The 21,195-nt window shown below is 36.4% G+C and overlaps 1 protein-coding gene across 1 annotated transcript in view; it reads left to right on the top strand.

The window, feature by feature from the left end:
• The window catches only part of Fbxl13 (F-box and leucine rich repeat protein 13), a 210,281-nt gene that overhangs the window by 48,507 nt on the left and 140,579 nt on the right, over window positions 1-21,195 (top strand). Inside the window, exon 8 of the mRNA XM_046464167.2 lies at window positions 17,111-17,206. Coding sequence (XP_046320123.1) covers window positions 17,111-17,206 — 96 coding nt within the window. The remainder of the gene's footprint in view (window positions 1-17,110; window positions 17,207-21,195) is intronic.

The raw sequence follows: 21,195 nt of genomic DNA, 5'->3' as shown, positions 1-21,195 counted from the left end.
TCACAGAATATTGAAGTTTTAGAGAACGGTATGATGATATCCCCTTTCTCATCTGAGTTTGGGACCAACTGATAAGTAGACAGTTGGAAATTGAAATATTATATGGTATACCTGATAGGAGATTATGGCTTCATTCTCTTGATACTGAATCAGATATACTCACCCCTTAGTCGCTGCATAGCTGGACAACTGCAAATTTCCTCCATGCTGCAGAGAGAAGACCAGGATGCATGCATCTTGCTTTCAGAGTAGGGAAGTTGGAGCAGGAGTTGAGTTGCAGACCTAGATTTTTCTTCCAAACCCCATTTGGGATGCAGTCTCTTTCATTTTGGAAAGGATTAGATAATTAGAAAGTTGTTCTTTATATTGAAACAGATAAAGTGCCTCCAACATTTTGTACATTTTGTCCCTGTTTCCTTCTGTGAGTTGGATCTGCATTCACAAGGCATATGATCAAATTTGTTAATTATTTAAGCATAGGCTATAATTTTATTTTCCAGTTCTTTTTATTGCCCATTCCCAGTTCACTCAATTGCTTGTTTTTCTATGATAGTTTCTATTTTGAACCTTCCCTGTCCCCACCATTGCCACTCTATTAGCTGCCATCTTCTAAGAATTCTGTCTGTAGGTTTCTCATAAAGTGGGTCCAACTATGTTTTACCCTTCACTCTGAGAAGGCCCAATCTTCTGAAGGGCAGGGGAGATCTCCAGGTAATAGGTTGCCTGGATTGCTTTATACCCCTACCTGCATTCCCTCTTTATCCTGGCCCTAAGGTTAGCAATGTGAAAGGAAACTACACAAAACAATGTGAGTATATAACCATGTGATTTATTACTCAACACTGATTCAGAATTAGTGGGATCAGAATCAGTGGGAGGAGCAGCACTCTAGGCTAGGATGTCTGTTTCAACTTAATCCCTTTTGCAAAGAAACCATTCTTTCCCAGTTGGAGATACCTAGACCATTTAGTCTCTGTACCAGTTATGGTTTATTTCATAGCTTGATGATTTCCTCCTAATGCTTTTTGCATGATAAAGGAGTCCTTTGCCAGAGCAACCTGGAGCAAAATATACTTCGTTGAAACTTATTAGCCCACAAGGATTGATTCCCATTGTGTTCCCACTGTGTTCTTGCTATTATCACTCTTGTGGTTAAAAGAATATTCACCCTTCTATGTTTCTACACACTCCCCCAGTGTATTGTTTTTCTCCTTTCCCTATAATATAGCTGATCTGTTTGGTTTTTCCAGAATGTTCTAATTTATCTTCTATTTCCATTATTAATCATGATGTCTCTGCTTCTCCTAGCCAAAGTCTTTCTCCTTCAATCTCCTTCACATTTAATAGCTCTCAGAGCTAGGAAAATATTCCAAGTTTGAGCTGATTATTGCAACATCCAGTGTAAATCTCATCTCCCTTAAATCAGATATTTAAGTAGCCTATCTTTACCAGCCCTGAATCTGTGCTAGCTAGACTCATTATTGACATAGTGAAAATTTTGTAGCTCTGTTATTTTTTCTGACATGGATGACACCTTCTTCAGCATTTAAGTCTTTCTTGAAACTCAGCCTCAGTGGCAATATTCCCTCTTAATTTTCTGTCCATCTCTTAGGTTTCTCTTAAGGTTCCCTTAGGGATAATATGTCCTCATTGGTTTGTAAAGGCTCCATCAGTGTTCCTCCATTCTTCTTGCTCCATCCTCAATTGCTGGTGATTTAAATACATGCTTTAGGTTGTATCCTATTTACTTGAGACTCTCAAATCTATTTTTTTTTTCAGTCACCTTCCTCTTTTGAGACCCAGGCTATTGTAATCAGTGCCTGCTGGATAACTCCACTTGCAGATTCCACAGCATCTACCACCCAGTGTGTTCAACTTGAAGACATGCTTACTACCCCTCTGGGAGTACTATACTACTCACCATTCCATATTCCCTGTTTTTAAGTCCACAGATTTCAAATGTGTATAAAATGCATCCACACTATCCTAAGGACATGATAGGATTTTTATATAAGTTATTTCAGGTTAATCCTCCCAAAATATTTTTTTTCCAAAATATTTTTGAATTAGGTATTACTTCTATTTTGCAAATGAAAGAAAGGATGCTTGGGGAAACCCTTTTTACTTCATAGAAATGTGAGTTATACTCCCTAACCTTTGATGGAAATAGTTTCATGTTTATTTCTTTACATCACGTCTGTCCGCTGCACATTCTCACTCATTTGACAGCCAGTAAGTTCATTGTCTATCATCAAATAACCTGCTGGTCCCTGCTCCTTGGTTGTGTAAGAAGCTTATCTGGATAATGTGGCTGAGCTCCCTGCCTAAATCAGCACAGTGTCTTAAAGACAGGAAAGTCCACAGTTCTCTGAGTCCAGCAGGCCTCTTGGAGTTCAGTTGCTATGGCTTTCTGATAGCACTCATTAGAAGGCTTGTCCCTTCTTAGGAGGGTCTGCATGGGAATGGAGGACAGCTATTTGCCATAAGCTTCCATTCTTTCCCTATATCTCAGGAATTGCTTTAAATCTGCCCCCACACTTAGTCACAATCCCAGTGATCCAATTTCTTTCTCCAAGGCAAGGGATTTTTGTGGAGCTAGTTTGGCTTTTAGGGTGAATGACAGCTTCTGCTTTTGGCCCTGCCATGTTAATGCCATTAAACAACTCAAGTATTACCACATAAATCTTCCCATTCTTCTGGTCTCTTTCAATAAATATAACCAAACAAAATTAATGTTTCAATATATTGTACATCATTGTCAAATGATATGACATTTCCTACTAAAAAACATATCAACAGCTGGGTATTGTGCTGGGTGCTAGGGATGTGGGGTATGGAACTGTATTTGTTAAAAGTCCCCCATATTGCAGGCATTGTTCAGACTCAACATGTGTTATCTTGTTAATTCTCACAATTTAGTGAATTTAGTATTGTCCTCATTTTATCTTAAGGAGATAGTAACTTGGCTCATGGTAATTTAGTGGTGAAGTCACTATTTGAGAAAGGGTTTGTTTGAATGTAAGTATTGTTATTTCTCCCCTGGAATGTAGTAATGACTGTCCTTGACCTTGTGTTGAACCAAAATGCTGAGGTTTTTATCTGAACTGCTGGCTAGCAAGTCTACCTTATGTCACTGGTATTCTCAACCTAAACATAATAGTTTGTTATTCCTGTTCAATTTCATGTTGTTGATTTTGGTTCTTATTCAAGAATTCAGTGAGTTAGTTATGTTTTCCAACCTTGAGGAATTCACTGATTTGATAAACATGATACTTACATTCTTATCCATATTGAAAAAATGTTGAACACAAATTCTATCAATTCCCTCTTTGTGGAACTTTTTCTGCTGCCTCTGTGACATGCCTCTTTGGGTTTTTTGAGTTTTTGTTGTTGTTGTTAGTAATATATTCACATTTTGTACCTTCCCACAGAATCTTGTATTGTATGGAATATGAAGTGGTTTGTATGCTGGTGGGATGCCCAGTCAGGAATACAACCACCAGGGTGGTTCAGCTTGCAGTGAAGTGAGGGACAGATTTTCCCCATTGCTGAATGTGGTAGGGCATGGTATCCAGAGGATTTGACAGTAACTCAAAGGTTCAACCTACATCCTGGCCTGGTGGTGAGCATGCGAGAATCCCAAGGGTTCCTATAGGTGGATAGTGCACAGTGATGTAGGTATAGGTTCTGTCAACATGTGGTGATCTTGGTGATAGGTGGGTGATCAAGGATTGGGTGATCAGGTCTCAAGCAGTGAAGGTCTGTTTGTAGAACTAAGGAAGAAAGAGAACCAGCACAAGCAAGGCAGAAACCCAATCCAGATGAGGGTTGCCAGAAATAGCAATAAAAATACAGAATTTCCAGTTAAATTTGAATTTTAGATAAACAAATTTGTTGTTAAGTATAAATGAGTACTGTGCAATATGTGGCATCTACTTATACTAAAAATTTATTTGGGCATCTCATACTATATTTAACAGCCCTAATCTAGGTAGAACTGGACAATGGTATAGAGTTATATTTGCCTTCTTTAAACTAAGATAATAATTAAAACATTGAAGTTCTTTGAAGGATTAAATGCCAAGTACATGAGAAGTATACAATAAAGATAAAACTTCTTTCTACCTCCATACATCATTTTACCCTTCATTTTGAAAGTACAGCACTTAAAGAAATGGATTAGGTAGTTTTAATAAATAAAGCATCATATAAGCCCTAAGAATAAGTGAGCTGTCTTTGCGTTGGGACATCAGTCTTTTCCTACCTTTCTATTCAGATTTGAAAGGAAATTATGCCATTAACTCATGTGGATCTCCACCTTGCTAACTGAAAGTCTTGGACTTCTTAGCTTCCATAATTTCATGAGCCAGTTCCTTAAAGTAAACAAATCTCCTTCCCTCTCTCTCATCTCATAGATGATATAGAGAAATATAGATCCTGTTGGTTCTGTTTCTTTGGAGAACCCAGACTAGTACAAATTTTGATACTGAGAGTGGTTCTAGAGAAACAGGATTTTAAGGATGAGTTTTCTTAATTGGTTCTGGAATTTCTGAAATTAGCTTTTTTATGTGATTAGATTTATATAAACAAATTTTAGATAAACAAATCTGTTAAGTATAAATAAGTACTGTGCAATATGTGGCATCTACTTATACTAAAAATTTATTTGGGCAAAAATTCTAATGACTTTATTTCTATTACTAGAGTGAGCATTGGTAGTCCAATGGTATGATTTGGCAATAGAGATATTCAAAAGATCTCCAGTAGATACTCCTAATCACCTCCTTATTTTAGAAGAAAGGAGCTGTACTATACATGATACTTTTGAGAAGTTTTGGAAATCTAACTAATGCATTTAAGATTGACTGTTGCTTCTAATGTTACTAAAAAAGTATTAAAATATAAGTATTAGAATATTCAAATTCTCTGGTCAAGCACTGTTAAATAACCTGAAAGCTTCTCTGTGTTTCCTGAGAGATTCATCTCCTGCAGACTCAGGGATGAGATTGGTGAAAATCAAATGCAAAATCATATCCTACAGCTGACCATGCAAATTAAACTCTCAGCTTCACAGGTTCTCTAAGTGAAGGCATTGACAGGGAAAGAATGGGATCCCGAAAGTTGGAATGAAATTATGTGAGATTTGATTAATCTGGGAGCACTGAGGCCTTTCCACCTCAGTTTGAGGTGATTAACCCTACACTTCATGAGGAAACTGTAATGGCCTCCTCTGAGGCAGTTACCATGAAAGATAATGTTTATTTCCCCCACTCCATTACTCCTCTTTGCTAATCTATAACGATACTCAAATCTCAGCATGCCCCTAAAGATGGAGGACAAAGTATAACCCATGAGAAAGTACTCTATATTTCAAAAGAAGATTTTTCTAATTTATAAAGACAGAAATCTTGGAAATAATAGTGATGGAAGAAATATAAAATTGTAAGGGATTGAATCTGTTGACATGAGCACAATAAACAGAGATTCTGCGTTTAATATTGCAGCTCAGAGAGTAAGGAAGAACTCTATAACAGTTTAATTTTGTTTGTTGGCTGCAACAAAACAAAAGGTAAGTGGCAGTGAGCATCTTAGAACTTCAGGACTTGTCCTGTATAAGTCAAAGGAAAGGATTCAAAGACTTGGGGGAGATTGGAAGGTTAGAATGGATTTGTCATTTCAACCTATTCACCCCACTGGGAGTAGCCAGAAGGCACACACTACTACTCGCTTCACCATGACTGTGAGAAGTACATTTGTGAGGGAAGCCCCAGCATCCTTGAAGAACTTTGTCCCAGTATAAATTTAAAATTAGACACAATTTATGCATCAAAGAATTATATGACTATTAAATAATAATAATGCCTCCTTAGTGATTGCTTAGCCCTTAGTTTGCAGAAGTATTCGTGTGATCAGGTCATCCTGTAAGGACTAAATGCTAAAGTTACTTAGTAAAGTGGAAGAAAGGTTCCCAATCAGGTCAAGATATCTATATCTCTTAAAGATTCTAAAATAAGAAAAAGAAGAAATTAAAAAAATTTTCTATAAAAGGCTGATTTTCTTTTAGCTAAATCAGGTACTTCCCTTTGGCATTTCTATCCACTGACTGAGTGGGTGGTCCAACTAGTAACTAGAATACCATAAATCAAAGTTGGCAAAATTGGAAAGATCCCTTTTCTTGATGGAAAACAAAATATAATAAAACATTAAAAAGTCAATTCTGGCCCATTATACATTAGGTGCCAAAGCCTCTATCATAGTTTTCAGGTAGGCCTGGTACTTTGCCAGGAACAAATGAAGGTGGTGGATCCTTGCCCCTTCCTAGAGCCTTTAAGTATAGATGAAAAAAAGGGATGGGTAATGGACCATATCAAAGCCCAAGCAATGTTACCTTAGGAGGTTTATGTAGTGCAAATGACTGAGTTTTCTTGGGAGGAGGAAGACACTTAAACTAGATGGGAGGGAGAAGGCTGGTGTGGAATGTGGGAGCCCAAACTACATAAGGAGGCTGGTCTGGCATGGAGTTTACAGCCCAAGGAAACAAAAATTGTCTAGTCAAGGAGGGAGGACTCTAGGATGTTGATAGACTAGTAGTCATCCTTGGTAATAACAGTGGAACTTAGTGCATTGAAGAGTGAATTTACTTCTGGAATAGGGACTGACCTATATGTAACAGGAAGAGAGATGGGTAAAGGGGTATTTGAATAGGAAAGGTAACCAAGCAATGGAAGCTTGATATTTACTAGGAAATTGAGAGCCAGGTTTCTTGCTCTAGAAAGTAATTACAAGTATAGAGAGGAAAACACTAGGATGAACCCTGTGGTGTTAGATTATAATTGGGATTTCAATGGGAAGTCATGGTTTTTAATACACATAGCTAAATAGATAGATGGGACTTGGAGTGAGAAAAACTTCACTAAAGCTTATGGAGAATATAGTCCTAACCAAATCAAGGTTCTGTTGGGAAAAACTGATTGTTAAGTAACCAACATCATTCCAGTAGATCCTCAAACTAGGTAGGAAATGCCCTTAGCCCCAGTACATAGCTCACATTGACACTTGCTTGATATCTTGTCTTCTCTAGATGTCATTTCCTGAATCTTACCCATTATCCTATTTAATTTAGTATTGCTAAATTACTAGCCAACTTCTAGATTATCAGCAAACTTTTTCTGAAAATGGTTAGGAAGTAAATGTTTTAAATTTTGTGATCCAAGAGGCGATGTCTTCAACTCTTTGAGCAAGTTCTTCTCTCCAAAAGGCTAATTTGTGTCTTAGTTTGAGGTCCTTACAAAAATAGCTGGAGTAGTTTGGCCAGATTTGGTGTACAGGCTATAGTTTGCCAATCCCTGCTGTAGGCAATCTCTATCCCCAGCAACCCCATGATGAAAGTAGCTTGGCACCTCTTCTGGACTATAACATGCTAGAACTATGGCATCTGCAAGATCCTTCAAGGTGAGCCAAATTCCTAATCTTACTTCCTTGTTGACATTTTTCCCCAGAGGATGACCCACGTCATCAGAACAAATAGATTGAACCAAACTTAGAAAATTCCCTAAAGATTTTTTTTTTTTTTGGCAACAATGCATTAATCTCAAAGGGGCCAGTTTTCATATTTTCCAGAGATTAAAAATAGACTTTTGTTAGAATGTGAATGCATTTAAACCTTTGCTAGTAACTTGGGTCACTGTTAAAGCAGCTTGGATATGTATTTTTAAATGTCCTAGCAAACCTCTTAGGTCCATTCCACCATTGATATCTACCCAGTAGAGTTCAGTATGGGCTTAGCTATGTTTTGTATTGATAGGCTTCTCACAAATAATATCACTCACATCAACTTTACCCATGTTATAAAAGTCAGAAAATAGAGATTAAATTACATGTTGTAGGTTACATAATGTCTTAGTAATCTTGGCTTGCTAAAACAAACACCATCAACAGGGAGGCTTAAACATCCAACATTTATTTCAGAGAGTTCTGGAGGCTGGGAAATCTAAGACCCAGATGCCTGCAGATTGCTTGCAGATTCCTTTCTTGGTGAGGTCCCACTTACTGGCTCGCAAATGGCCACCTTCTCACTGTATGCTCCCGTGACAGAGGAAGCTCTGATGACATTTCTTTTTCTTAAAAGAATGCTAATCCTATTATATGGACTTTACCCTCATGACCTCATCTAAACCTAATTACCTGCCAAAGATTACACTTCCCACTACCATCCTATTGGAGATTAGGGCTTCAGCATATGGATTTGGGAAGGAATTCATCCATAACACACAGTTACCTAGAATGGGGATTCATACTCTAGTTTTCTACATTTAGGATTTGTTTCCCTACATAGTTTTTATAGAAACAGTACTCCATTCTAGAATGAGAGAATGTTCTTGCCTGATTGCAATCCTGCCTAGAATAGAATGCATCTGTTGTTTATAATACACCTCTTAGTCTACAATTTAATCCTCATCATAAAAATTCTGTCTTGAACATTTCCAGAATGGTTATGAAGATAATTATTGGCTCTTTTTCATCATAACCTGCTTGACAACATATAATGATGATTTTATCCACTTTTTTTCTGACAAAAGATATTTGTGTCAAAATTCTATAATCACCCAATTACTTGACAGCAAAATTTGTTCAAAAGTAAACCTCCATTTAATTGAGTCATTCTTTTAACCCAAAATTAAAATGGAACTTTGACCAGTATGAGGTCCAAAGTTTGCTGTTTTAACTAAGTGTTCCTTTTTGCACAGTATCTGATGTCAAAAAATATAACAACCCTTTCACTTCCAAACACTTCAAGGGAAATTTAACTATACTCATTAAAAAGAAAACTTTCAAGAGTACAACACTTACCAATATACCTTCATATCTTACTTGTACATTCTTTTTAAGCTTAATCTTTAAAATTTTTAAATATTGATACAACACATGGACTATTCTTAGCAATTATCTTGTTCTGTATATCCAAACGAGGGAGTTTTATAGAAGTTATTTTTAATACAGTACTTCTGATGCATAAAATGGTAGACATTCTAAAAATGTAATTAATGTGAGCTTTTCATGTCCATATGGCATCATTGGAAATGCCAATAAGTCAATTATTTTCTCATGCACAAAATGGTAGATATTCTAAAAATGACTATGGTGGTTATAATCCACTATTCAAACATTGAATCCTGTGGACATATTGACCAATATTTCCAGAATTGTTCCTTAAAATATTGCAAAATATTTTATAGTAAACAGAAAACAGTAATATGGCTAAATAAGTTTGAGAGATTCTGGTTAGAACAAAGTAAATGCTTGGTTAGGAAACATCCAGAAAAGGACAGAAAATTTAAAATAAGTACATATGTACTAATCCCACTTAACAAATTATATTTAAGAGGTTTTGCTTTAGGACTTTCTTTTATCCCCAGAAATACAGTAGCTTTAACCATTTACTCTGGGCCTCTTTTTTTTTTTTCCTGGAAATTATTCTTCTAGCATTTAAGATGCCATATTGCCCATCTCAGGTCTTCCTGATTCTCTACTCTTGGTGCTCTGTTCTTTTATACAATGTCCCTGTGTTAATCTGGGTTCTACAGAGAAGCAAAACTTGCATGTCTGTGTGTACATACTGTAAGGAACTGGTTCATATGATTATGAAGACTTAGAAGTCCAAGATCTATAGTTGGAGACCTCAGAGAGAGTCAATGATATAGTTCCAATCCAAGTCTGAAGGACTGAGAATCAAGAGAGCCGAGGGTGTAAGTTTCAATCTCAATCTGAGTCCTCAGGCAGGAGAAAACTCATGTCCCAGCCTGAAGACAATCAGTCAGAGAGTTAATGAGACAGAGACTTATTATTTCTCACTGTCTTTCATTCTATTCAGTCCTTCAGTGGATTTGATGAGAACTACTCTCATTAGGGAGGGCAAATGCTTTACCTGGTCTACTGATTTAAATGTTAACCTTATCCAGAAATACTCACACAGACATGCCCAGAAACAATGTTTAATTGAATATCTGGATACTCCATGATCCTGTCAAGTTGACACATAAAATTACCATTATAGGTCCACCCTTGTCAACTTGCACCCATACACATCTCCTTGAACTGTACTTGATCTCTCAATAAACATAATGATAAGTTCATAATTCTATATAGCACAATTCTGCTGTCCTGTTTATAATCAGAAAGGTATTAATCATTTCCTAGAAAAAGAGATAAAATACTTGAATATGTTTACTTGTCTCCTTGATATCCCACAATTGAAATGCTATAAAAGTACGTAAATGCAATGATATAAAGTCAATACATCTTATGTTATATGATATCAAGAAGGAGAAGGAAGAAGACAAATATAATAGAGATATACATAGATGATACAGATATTTGATATGTATTTATAACAAAATAATGAGGAATAAGCTAAAAATAATGAGGAATAATAGCTTATCATGAGGTTATACCTGGTATTTATAGCTACCTACTTCCATGACCTGTCTGTATTCCCTTGGTCTTAAACAAGCATCTCAGGTGATCATGGTTCCTTACCTGGTATGGTGATACAAACTTTCATTCCTGAAAGGTCTGTGCCATTAGAAAACCTGCTTGGATTGGGTTGTTGTTTTCCATGTTATTACCTAAACACAGGACATCACTAAGAGATACCTACAAGGATCTCCTGTATTCCAGACATACTCTTCCTTATCTACATTGTGGAGTGATAGTACACTTCCTCCTTGATCATCAGGATCAGTCACCCCAGCCAGCACATGAAGTGCTTAGTGATTCAGAGACACAAGGAGACAAGAATGGTGAAATGGTAGTCTAAACTTCCAGTTTAATGAAATTATTGTTTTATCTCCTGGTTGAAACATTCCTTCCTTTGGAACTAGAACTTTAGGCCAGTGTCTTTCAGTTTATTAGAATATTGAGCCAGGAGAATAAGGTCATGGGAACAGGATTAGTGGATCATGAGGGGTAATAGTGAGTATGCCACTCTCATTTCTGACCTGTGAGTCCTGAGTATGGGAGAAAGTATCATAAACAGTATTAAATGCTGATTCAGAGGACATGGAGGCTTTTGGAGAATCTTGCTCCAGTCCCACAATGTATTGCCACCTACCCGTAATAGTTAATGAGTCATCACAAGACCATTTCACCATTTTATGAAGCCAGCAACTTCAGGTTGGTGGAAAATATGGTAAGATTGGTAAAATCCATCAATGGGCCTCTGGAGGCATTTCTTTTTGCTGTGGTGTAAATTCTTCAACCAGAAGCAATACTTAAAAACACAACTTCCCACTAATACTCAATCCAGTCTAATACTACAGAGTTATTTCTAGTATTCTTCTCTTTCATACTTGTAAATACTTTCTATACCAAGATGTCTGATTCCCAGTTTCCTAATACTTTTATTTTTTGATCTATCCCTTGCCCCATAAGTACCAAGATTCCATTGCGTGGCCGTATTTCTTATGCAAATGCCCTTTACCTCCATTTCTTTCTGACAGGCCATGCAGGTCAGGCCCTCATCCCACAAGTAACTTCACTACTCACTATTCTAAGTTCTACTGTTATCCCCTAGGGTGACTATCCGCTTTATCAACTTATCTTGAGTCCTCACTCTTTGATTAGCCCATTTCTATGTTTCCTGGGTTGTATCCCCCATCCACACCAGCCTCCTTTTGTAGTTTGGGCTCCCATATTCCATGCCAGGCTCCTCCCTCCCATCTAGTTTGGAAATTTCCCTTTCCTACTGAAACTCAGATATCTGCACTGTGCATTCTCTGGAGGAGACATTCTTCTCACTTTTCTTGGGCTTTGACAATTTCCCATGGTCAAAGTGTTATTCTGCTACCTGTCCCCCTTGCAAGTGCCTATTTTGTTCAGCTCCACCTAATGGCTCTATGAAGGGGCAATGGTCCACCACCTTCAATTGTTCCTGGTAAAGTATCAGGCCTACTTGAACACCATGATATAGGTTTGGCACCTAATGTATAACAGGCCAAAATTAAACTTTAACGTTTTATTTCCATCAAGAAAAAGGGTGTTTTCCATTTCTTCAACGGTCTCCTGGTTAATAGTAGAACCACTTACTCGTAATCAGTAGTGAGCGGTGCTATAGGGAAGTACCTGATTTAGCTGAAAAAAAACTAGCCCTTCACAGAAATGTTTTTTATTATTTCTTCTTTCTTCTTAAATTATAAGCCTCAAGAAATATAGATATCTTGACCTAATGGGAACCCTTTCTTTAGCTTGACTTTACCATGTTGTCTTTCAAGAATGACCTGGCCACTACACATTTGCATACTAAGTGCTGTCTAGTTGCTTAAGAGGTATTTCTATGGTTGGTTGTTGATGCCCACAGTCACATAATTCTGTGATGGATAAATTGTGTTTAATTTAGATTTATACTGTAACTCTTTCCCTCCTTCCTAATTGGGTCTGGAGTTATTTTGTTGTTCTCTACTGTGTTTATAGCAAGAATTTCCATATTAAATGCATTACTATCCAGGGTATTTAACAAATAAGTAGGGAATACTGGTACTATTAGAGAATATAGTTCTCAGGAAGTTCATTGAGAGCTGGCTCATCTTGGAGACCAGGGAATTTAAAAATTTTAGAATCACAGAAACTTTGTGATTGATGTCTTCTTATAGGTTCCTCCACCCAAACTCAGAATCCCCTCTGAACACATCCAGTGCTCCCTCATACTCAGTGAATAGGCACCCTTTCTGGTCAGTTGGCCATGTTAGCCTTGTTGCTGCTTTTGTATGGGACACATGTGCTGATACCCCTAATACCAATCTAATGCCACAGGGTGTTACAGAAAAGTTAATTCTAACCACGAACCCTGTACATTCCTTTTTGGGAACTTGCTTCTTTTGTATGGAAGAGAAAAAAAAATAAAAACCATTTTTGTGCTAGAAGATATTAGAGGTTTTTCCTAATGTAAAAAGCTGAAATCTGTCTGCTGTTGATATCCTCCTAGGGGCTCTGGTTTTGTCACATAAGATCAAAATGAAAATAGCTACTGGGATTCCAATGCTTCAGTGTATTGTAAAATTTCCATCTCCCCATCCCGAGAACCACTTCTAGTCTCTTCCAAGAGTATCACTGATTTTTCACATTGAGTCAGAAGTAGGAAGTAGACTGTAGGCTTGAAAGGTCTCTGCTCTAGGTAGACTTCTTGCAGCTGCATCTGTAACCTTAACTGAAATCATCGTATCTCACCAGGCACCATTTCAATTTCTTTGAGGCATGGTTGGCTTCCTTGAACTGGTGAATCCCTTTTCCTTTTCTTTCCCTCTGCCAGGGGTTAAAGTGTTCAGTTTGTTCTCTTGTTACGTCCATCCAATTCCCTCATGATGTGGGCTTTCTTTCTCCTTTCTCATCCCAATATTTCTTCATGGACCATTAGATGCTCTTCTTTTTCCTGAAATTCAAAGCGCCCTGGCTCATAGTGGTGCTGAAACATATTATTGAGTATGCTCAGATTTCATGCTCATATAGACTTTCAGTGGCATATGGTTTTCTTAAAATGCCCCATTTTCTGATACGTGTTGTCAATTTTATGGGTTAGGATGTGTCTTGCATAGAGTACCTGGTGATTATCTATGGAACTGAATTAGAAATCATACTCTTCTTCCTTGATGTTCTTCCCAGGTTGCCGTATTGGCAATAGTGTTCCATGTGGAATTAATTTCTAGTATTTCTAAATGTAATTGCATATGAATGTTTTAAAACTTTCAGTTATATTTTATAATAGTGGCCCCACTCCTTAGGAGAAACTATAGGTTTGTGGTAATTGTATTTAAATTCTTTGAAACAGTTTATTCTACATTGAATTGTGGAACACCTGCCTTTTAAGTATTTCTGGGAAATAGTCTATGGAATGAATGTGGTGTGACATTATAAACTAGATGCTAAACAATTAAGTGTTAAAAGAGCTAGTGAAGAAAATGGCAGCTCCTCATTTATTGGAAAAGACATAAAAATCCCCACACATTGGGAAAGGCATTATGTAGTCTTATTCTAATCATCTTTCTCTGTTCTACTACATGAACCACAATGCAAATGAAAGTCTGAATCCATTTATGAAAGAATTTAATGTGTAAATGATAGGTATGATCTATTTAGATATGGGCTTTTTTGTTGTAATTAATACCCTCTTAGAATTTATAGTTGAGAAGAACTTAAATCACACAATATGGAAAAAAATAAACTCTTTAAATTTGAGATTAAAATTACCATATGACAATACAATAAAGAGACTAATTTTAACTATCTGGCCATAAATTACAAAAGTAATCACAAAATTTTAGGTATGGAAGAGGCCTTTAGAAATTATTTCACCAAAGACCCTTGTTTTGCAGATGAGGAAACGGACTCAGAGGAGTTAGATGACTGTACTAGGTTGACAAGTGTCCTCCAAAATTAATGTACTTCTGGAACCCCAGAAAGTGAACTTATCTGGAAATCTGGAAATAAGATTTTTGCAGAGAATAAGTCATGCTGCGTTTGAATGGGTCTTAAATCTAATACCTGCTGTCTTTATGAGAGGAAAGAGGGAACCAAACACACACAGGAGGGAAGGCCATGTGACAAGAGGCAGAGGTTGGAGCAGTGATATAGCTATAAGACAAAGAATGCAAAAGAATCCTGGCAACCACCAGAAGCTAAGGTGGCAAGGAAGGACTTTCTACAAGGGCTTCAGTGGGGCACCACCCTCTCAACTCTGATTTCAGGCTTCTTACCTCCAGAACAGAGAGAACAAATTTCGGTTGTTTTGAGCCACCCAATTTGTGGCAATTTGTTATGGCAACCTAAGCAACTAGTATAGTACCCTTCCAAGGAGAGGTGGTCTCTGTAACAAAGGCTCAGTGAATAGAAGCCCAGTCTATTCTGAGCAGCTGTGCTCAGTTTTCCTGTCTGCTTTGTGTGTGTGTCAGAGGGGCTTGGAGGTGCTTGCTCAGGAACTTTATTTCTTACTTGGCTAAATTACAGTTTACTGCCTTTAAGGCTTTGCTTCCCATCTCACTTTTTATCTAGATTGTTCTTATACAACTCTTGAACAAGTTATTTGTCTCCTGCAGTCTCAGAAATTTGGCTCTATAGAAGTGTGGCCATTTAACTTTTCTAGGTTGCTTTTACCTCTCTGGACATAAGGCCTAATTATCGTACTTCCTCTCTTTAAAATATTGTACAAAGTACATGTATGAAGACACGAATTGGGTGTCAACCTACTTTATATACAAACAGAGATATGAAAAATTGTGGTATATATATGTAATAAGAATTATAATGCAAAAAACCACAAAGAACATGTATAAAGACATGAATTGGTATGAACATACTTTATATACAAAGATATGAAAAATTGTGCTCTATATGTGTAAAAAGAATTGTAATGCATTCCGCTGTCATGTACTTAAAAAAATAAAATCAATTAAAAAAGTACTGTACAAGAACAGTACAGGTAGAAAATGACAATACGCTTTTTAGGCTACCTCATCTACTGTAATACCTTTCCAAGGTTCTTGGCCATTTCAATGATTGACTTAATTGTTAGCATAATTCGTTCCTTCAATAGTATATACAGAAAAAAAATGTGAAATTTTAACTTTATTTGTAATGTTTTTTGATGCACAAAAGTTTTGAATTTTGATGAAATTTAGATTTTTTTTCCTTTGTGGCTTATGTCATAGCTAAGGACTTTTGTTAAACTCAAGGTCATGAAGATTTACCCCATGTTTTCTTTTAAGAATTTAATGGTTTTAGCTCTGGATATTTAGGCCATTGATTTATTTTGAATTTTTAAAAATATGGAATGAGTGTGTGTGTGTGTGGGGGGGGGTCTAAATGCATTTTTAAAAATATTTGAATATCCAATTGTCTCAGCACCATTCATTAAAGATACTCTTCTTTCCCCATTGAATTGTATTGGGCTTCTTGTTGAAAATCAGTTGTTCAAAGATGCTAAGTAGGGGCTGGCTCAGCTGTAGAGCGCTCGCCTAGCATGTGCGAGGCCCTGGGTTCGATCCTCAGCACCACATAAAATATAAATAAAATTAAAGGTATTGTGTTCAACTACAACTAAAAAAATAAAAATAAAAAAAGATGCTAAGTATTTCTGGACTCTCAAGTCTTATTACATTGGTCTACATATTAATCCTGTACTTTGACGTTTTGATTATTATAGCTTTGTATTAGCCCTCTTTGTTCTATTTTGAAGTTATTTTGGCTATTTTGAACCCCTTGTGATTCTATATGAATTTGAGGATTGGCTTTTCCATTTATGCAAAAGGAGTCTGAAAAAATTAATAGGGTTGCGTTGAATCTATAGATCACTTTGGGTTGAACTGTGTTTTTATTGTTATTTGTTCTTTGAATATTTGATATAATACTATTATAAAACACTCTGAGCTTGAGTTTGGTGTTTACTCAGGGGCAGACTGATTCAGTTCCTTATTGTTATTATGTCTTCCAATTCACAAAATGGAATATTCAGTGTTTTGTATGATTCTTTCACCCCCTTAAATTTATTCCTATGTATTTTATTCAAAAGTGAGTTTATTAATATAAAATATTTCAGGCATGCAAAGAAATGTAAAAAATGAGTACTTGTGTACTCACCACCCACTTTAATAAATAAGCCAGGTGTAGTGGTTCTTGCCTGTGATCCCCAAAACTTGGGAGACTGAGACAGGAGGATCACAAGTTTGACACCAGCCTCAGCAAGTTAGTGATGCCCTAATCAACTTAGGAAGACCCTGTCTCAAAATAAAAAATAAAAAGTACTGGGTATTTGGCTCTGTGTTTAATTATCCCCTAGATCCAATCACTGGTGCCAAAAAAATAAAAAATAAAGGATCACATTGTACAAAAGGCATCAGCAGTTAAGTTCTAGTACTTTGGATAAAATTTCTATCTTCAGATAAAATTCTAGTGCTTAAACTTTTGCTATACAATATATGGATTATATTACTATTTAGTCTCTCTTAATCTCTCTTTCCCTCCCTCCACTCTTGCATGCATGTGTGCACACACATAAAAAGTGGAAAGAATTGCATCAAAGTTTACACATTTTTCAAAATTGTGTATTTCTTTTCTTTGCACTTAGATTTTCTCATACCTTGGTTTAAGAGATGTGATAATATGTGGTCAAGTAAATCACTCCTGGATGGTGATGATACAGATAACTAAATTGTGGAATGCTGTAAGTAGCTACTCTCTGAACTATGGGGTTATTTTAGTTCTTAAGGGCCAATGGACTGCTATAAGAAGGGACCACCTTCTTCCTTGCTCCTTACTCTGTGGCCACCAGCAACAAGTGCATTTGTTTTTCTTTAGTCTGGGCAGAAGCTTGGAGGGAGAGATAAAAAAGAAAATAATGTTATTTTAAGAGATATATTAGTATTTTAAATAGTAGATATGAATTGAATATTATATTAGTATTGAAGCAAAGCCTGTTTTATTGAATATTTTATACCCTATCCTGGCTTCATTATTAATATGTGCCTGATTCCTTCATGAGTGTATACTGTATGTTGAATCCTTGCCTATGAGGAAGACAGTTTAGACTGTGTGGTTTGTAATGACCTATTCATCATTCATAATTTGGAAGGATTAGTTCTACTAAAAAGAAAGAAGAAAGAATGACCTTATGTGCATGTCAGGTAAAACTGATAAGATGAGGGGTTTGAACTCAAAGAGGACAGAAGTGACTGATAATTAAATTCAAAGTATGACATTGATATATTTTTTTGCTAAAAATTTAAGCATTTAGCTGAAACACCCAATTTGTGAGTAGCCAATTCCTCATTTTGTCATTTCTCATTGCCTTTTTCTTTAAATAATTGTGACACATTTAAACACAAATAAAAGCAAAAATAAAACAAAGGCCAATATATAATTATGGAAATAGAAATTTACTAAACATAAAGAAACCTAACCTCCTATTCTGGCTTTGTTCTTCCTGCCACGTTCTCATATTCTCTACATCTTTATCCAATGAAGGCAGAAGTGCTGGCTTTTTCTAATTTCTGCCAGGCTGCTGCAGGATTTGTCCTGATCTTAATATTGCACATATTATTTCTCCTTCAGAGCATTTGGATTCATTTTTTCTTTTTTATGTGTTCCAAAGCGAAAAGGAACATCCCCAAACATCTGTCACATAAATAAGAGATTTATTCATATAAACTAGTGATTCGTAAAGTATGGTCCTAAGACCAGCAGCATCAGCAACACCCAGGAACTTGTTGGAAATGCAAATTCTCAGGCCCCACCCCAGAGAAATTCTGGGAGTAGCAAATCAGCAATCTGTTTGTTTGGATCGTTAAATCCAACCAGATGATTCTGATACAGGCTAAAGTCTGAGAATCACTGCATTAAACTAAAAATAAACTTAAGGCATGAGTATCTGATTTGTTAGCTCAGATGGAATCAATTCTCTTGATATTGTCATACAGAGTGAGAATAAAACAGTTCAGCCAAGAATGGGGAGGGTGCTCTGATGACATGTTTGGTTGACTTATAGATGAGTTCTGCCCTGAGCACATTAAGTTGCATTTTCTTAGTTCACCCCTGAAGTTTCCTGAGTTAGGCACTATTATTTTTCTCACTTTACAGATGAAAAACAAAAACATAAGATAAAGACATTGTATCCATCTACAACTAAAAAATATATTAACAAAACCAAAAACTAAGGCTTAGTCAAGTAATAGCCCAAGTTGTTAAGTGGTTGGATAGGAATACAAACTCTGATCACTCTGACTACAAAGCATATACTATTATTTAGCAAATATTTTTTAAGGAAATGCCACTTTTGCCATTTAATTTTCCCCTACCTGGAAACACAGGATTTCTGCTTTCCAGGTTCTTTGAAAATAATAGAATCTTGGTGGGACTGGTGACACACACCTGTAACCCCATCCATTTTGCAAAACCGAAGCAGGAGGATTGCAAGTTCAAGGCCAGCCTGGGCAACTAGTGAGACCCTGTCTCAAAATAAAACATAAAAATGGATGGGGATGTAGCTCAGTGGTAGAGTGCTTCCCAGCACATGTGAGGCCCTGGGTTCAATCCTTAGTACTATGGATGGGGAAAGGGAAATCTTGAACTCTGAGAACCAACTCTCATCAAAAAAATTGACATTGAGGAGTAAAATTCATGTAGGATTTGGTCCATTAAATCCTCTAGATATTGTGAATTTTGTTCTTGGACTGAATTATACAAGCAGAGTAACATAGTTAGATCTTGTTTCTTTAGGTTTTCTGTAAATTGTGCTTTTTTTTTTAAACCCTGAATTCAGCTATTGATCAGTGTTTTGTTGTAAGAAGTCCTTCAATTTATTTAATTAGTTTCTTAGCTTGTTTCTCTCTCTTTCTATTAAAATCCTTTAGTGTACATCCTTTTCCTCATTTTTAAAATACATATGAGTGTGGAGCTAGGGTTGTAGCTCAGTGGTAGAGCACTTACCTAGCATGTGTGAGGCACTGGGTTAATCCTCAGCACCACATAAAAATAAATAAGTAAGGTAAAGGTATTGTGTCCATCTACAACTAAAAAAAAATATTAAAAAAAAATACACGATTGAGGGCTGGGGATGTGGCTCAGTGATTGAGTGCCCCTGAGTTCAATCCCTGGTAGAAAGAAAGGAAGAAAGGAAGAAAGGAAGAAAGGAAGAAAGGAAGAAAGAAAGAAAGAAAGAAAGAAAGAAAGAAAGAAAGAAAGAAAGAAAGAAAGAAAGAAAAGAAAAAAAAATCTGTTAACACCAAAGGTTGGTGATATGACAATGTTTACCAATATAGGAATATAAACTTGTTTATCAACATGGGAGGGAAGTTCAGAAGCATCTACTTAATTTGAAGACACTCAAATCTAGGACCCAAGCAATTGCATTTCTAGGTATATAGCCTAGAGAAACTCACAGATGTCCTCAAGTCATGTGTTTAAAACAGCAGAAACACTACACACTACCTAAATGTCCATCAATGGAAGAAGAAATATTTTTAAAAAATAATAACTTTTAAAATATATACAATGGAGTGATGGAATGCTATACAGATTTTTTTTTTTTTGGTGGTACTGGAGATTGAACCAGGGGTACTCTACCACTGAGCTATATCCACAGCCCTTTTAATTTTTTTATTTTGAAGATCTCAGTAAGTTGCCCTGACTGGCCTTGAATTTGCAATTATCCTGCCTCAGTCTCCCAAGTTGCTGGGATTGCAGTCCTGTGCCACTGTGCCTGGCTACTAGACAGATAGTAAACTAAAGAGTTAAATAAACCTGAATGCGTCTCTAAAATAATACTGAGCAAAAAAATAGAAAAAAAGTAGATAATCAGTCATCATCAAAATTAAAAATTTGGGGGCTGGTGCTGTGACTCAGTGGTAGAGTGCTCACCTAGCATTTGTGAGGCACTGGGTTCAATCCTCAGTTCCACATAAAAATGCAATAAAGATATAAAAAAATTAAACATTTTTGGATCCAGCAATCCCACTACTAGGTACATATCCAAGGGAAATAAAATCCATATATCAAAGAATCACCTGCACTCCCATGTTTACTGCAGGACCACTCACAATAGCCAAAATTTGGAATCAACCTAAATGTCAACAACAAAGGAATGAGGGGGAAATGTGGTATGTAGACACCAAAGAATACTATTCAGCCATTAAAAAGAGGAAATCTTGTCATCTGCAACATGTAGGGAACTAGAGAACATAATGTTGAGTGAGATAAACCATACCCAGAAAGACAAATACTATATGATCTCATATTTATATGGAATCTTTAAAAGTTGACCCACAGAAATAGAGAGTAGAATATAGGTTAAGCGACTGGAGAGGAGACAGGAAAGGGCAAGGCTGGCGTACAAATGCATGGTTATAAAAGCGAATAAGTTCCGGTGTGCCATTGCACAGTACAGTGACTGTATTTAACAATGATGTGTATTTCAAAAGAGCTGGTAGGGAAGTTTTGGAATGCTTGCCACAAAGAAATGATAAATGTATGAAGTGATGGATATGCCAGTTACCCTGATTTGATCATTATACCATGCATGAATGTATCAGAACATCATTGTTCCCCATATAGATGTATGATTATATGAAAATGTAAAGAATATTTTAAACAAACAAAAATATTTAAAAATACATGATTGTATCTGCAGGATAAATTCCTAAAGGTAACATCATTATG

Source organism: Marmota monax, unplaced genomic scaffold (genome assembly GCF_021218885.2).
Source record: "Marmota monax isolate L192 unplaced genomic scaffold, Marmota_monax_Labrador192_F-V1.1 WCK01_AAM20220418_F8-fsc00065, whole genome shotgun sequence".
Classification (NCBI taxonomy): Eukaryota; Metazoa; Chordata; class Mammalia; order Rodentia; family Sciuridae; genus Marmota; species Marmota monax.
The sequence above is the reverse complement of the archived record's forward strand: the minus strand, read 5'-3'. Positions and strand labels throughout refer to the sequence as shown.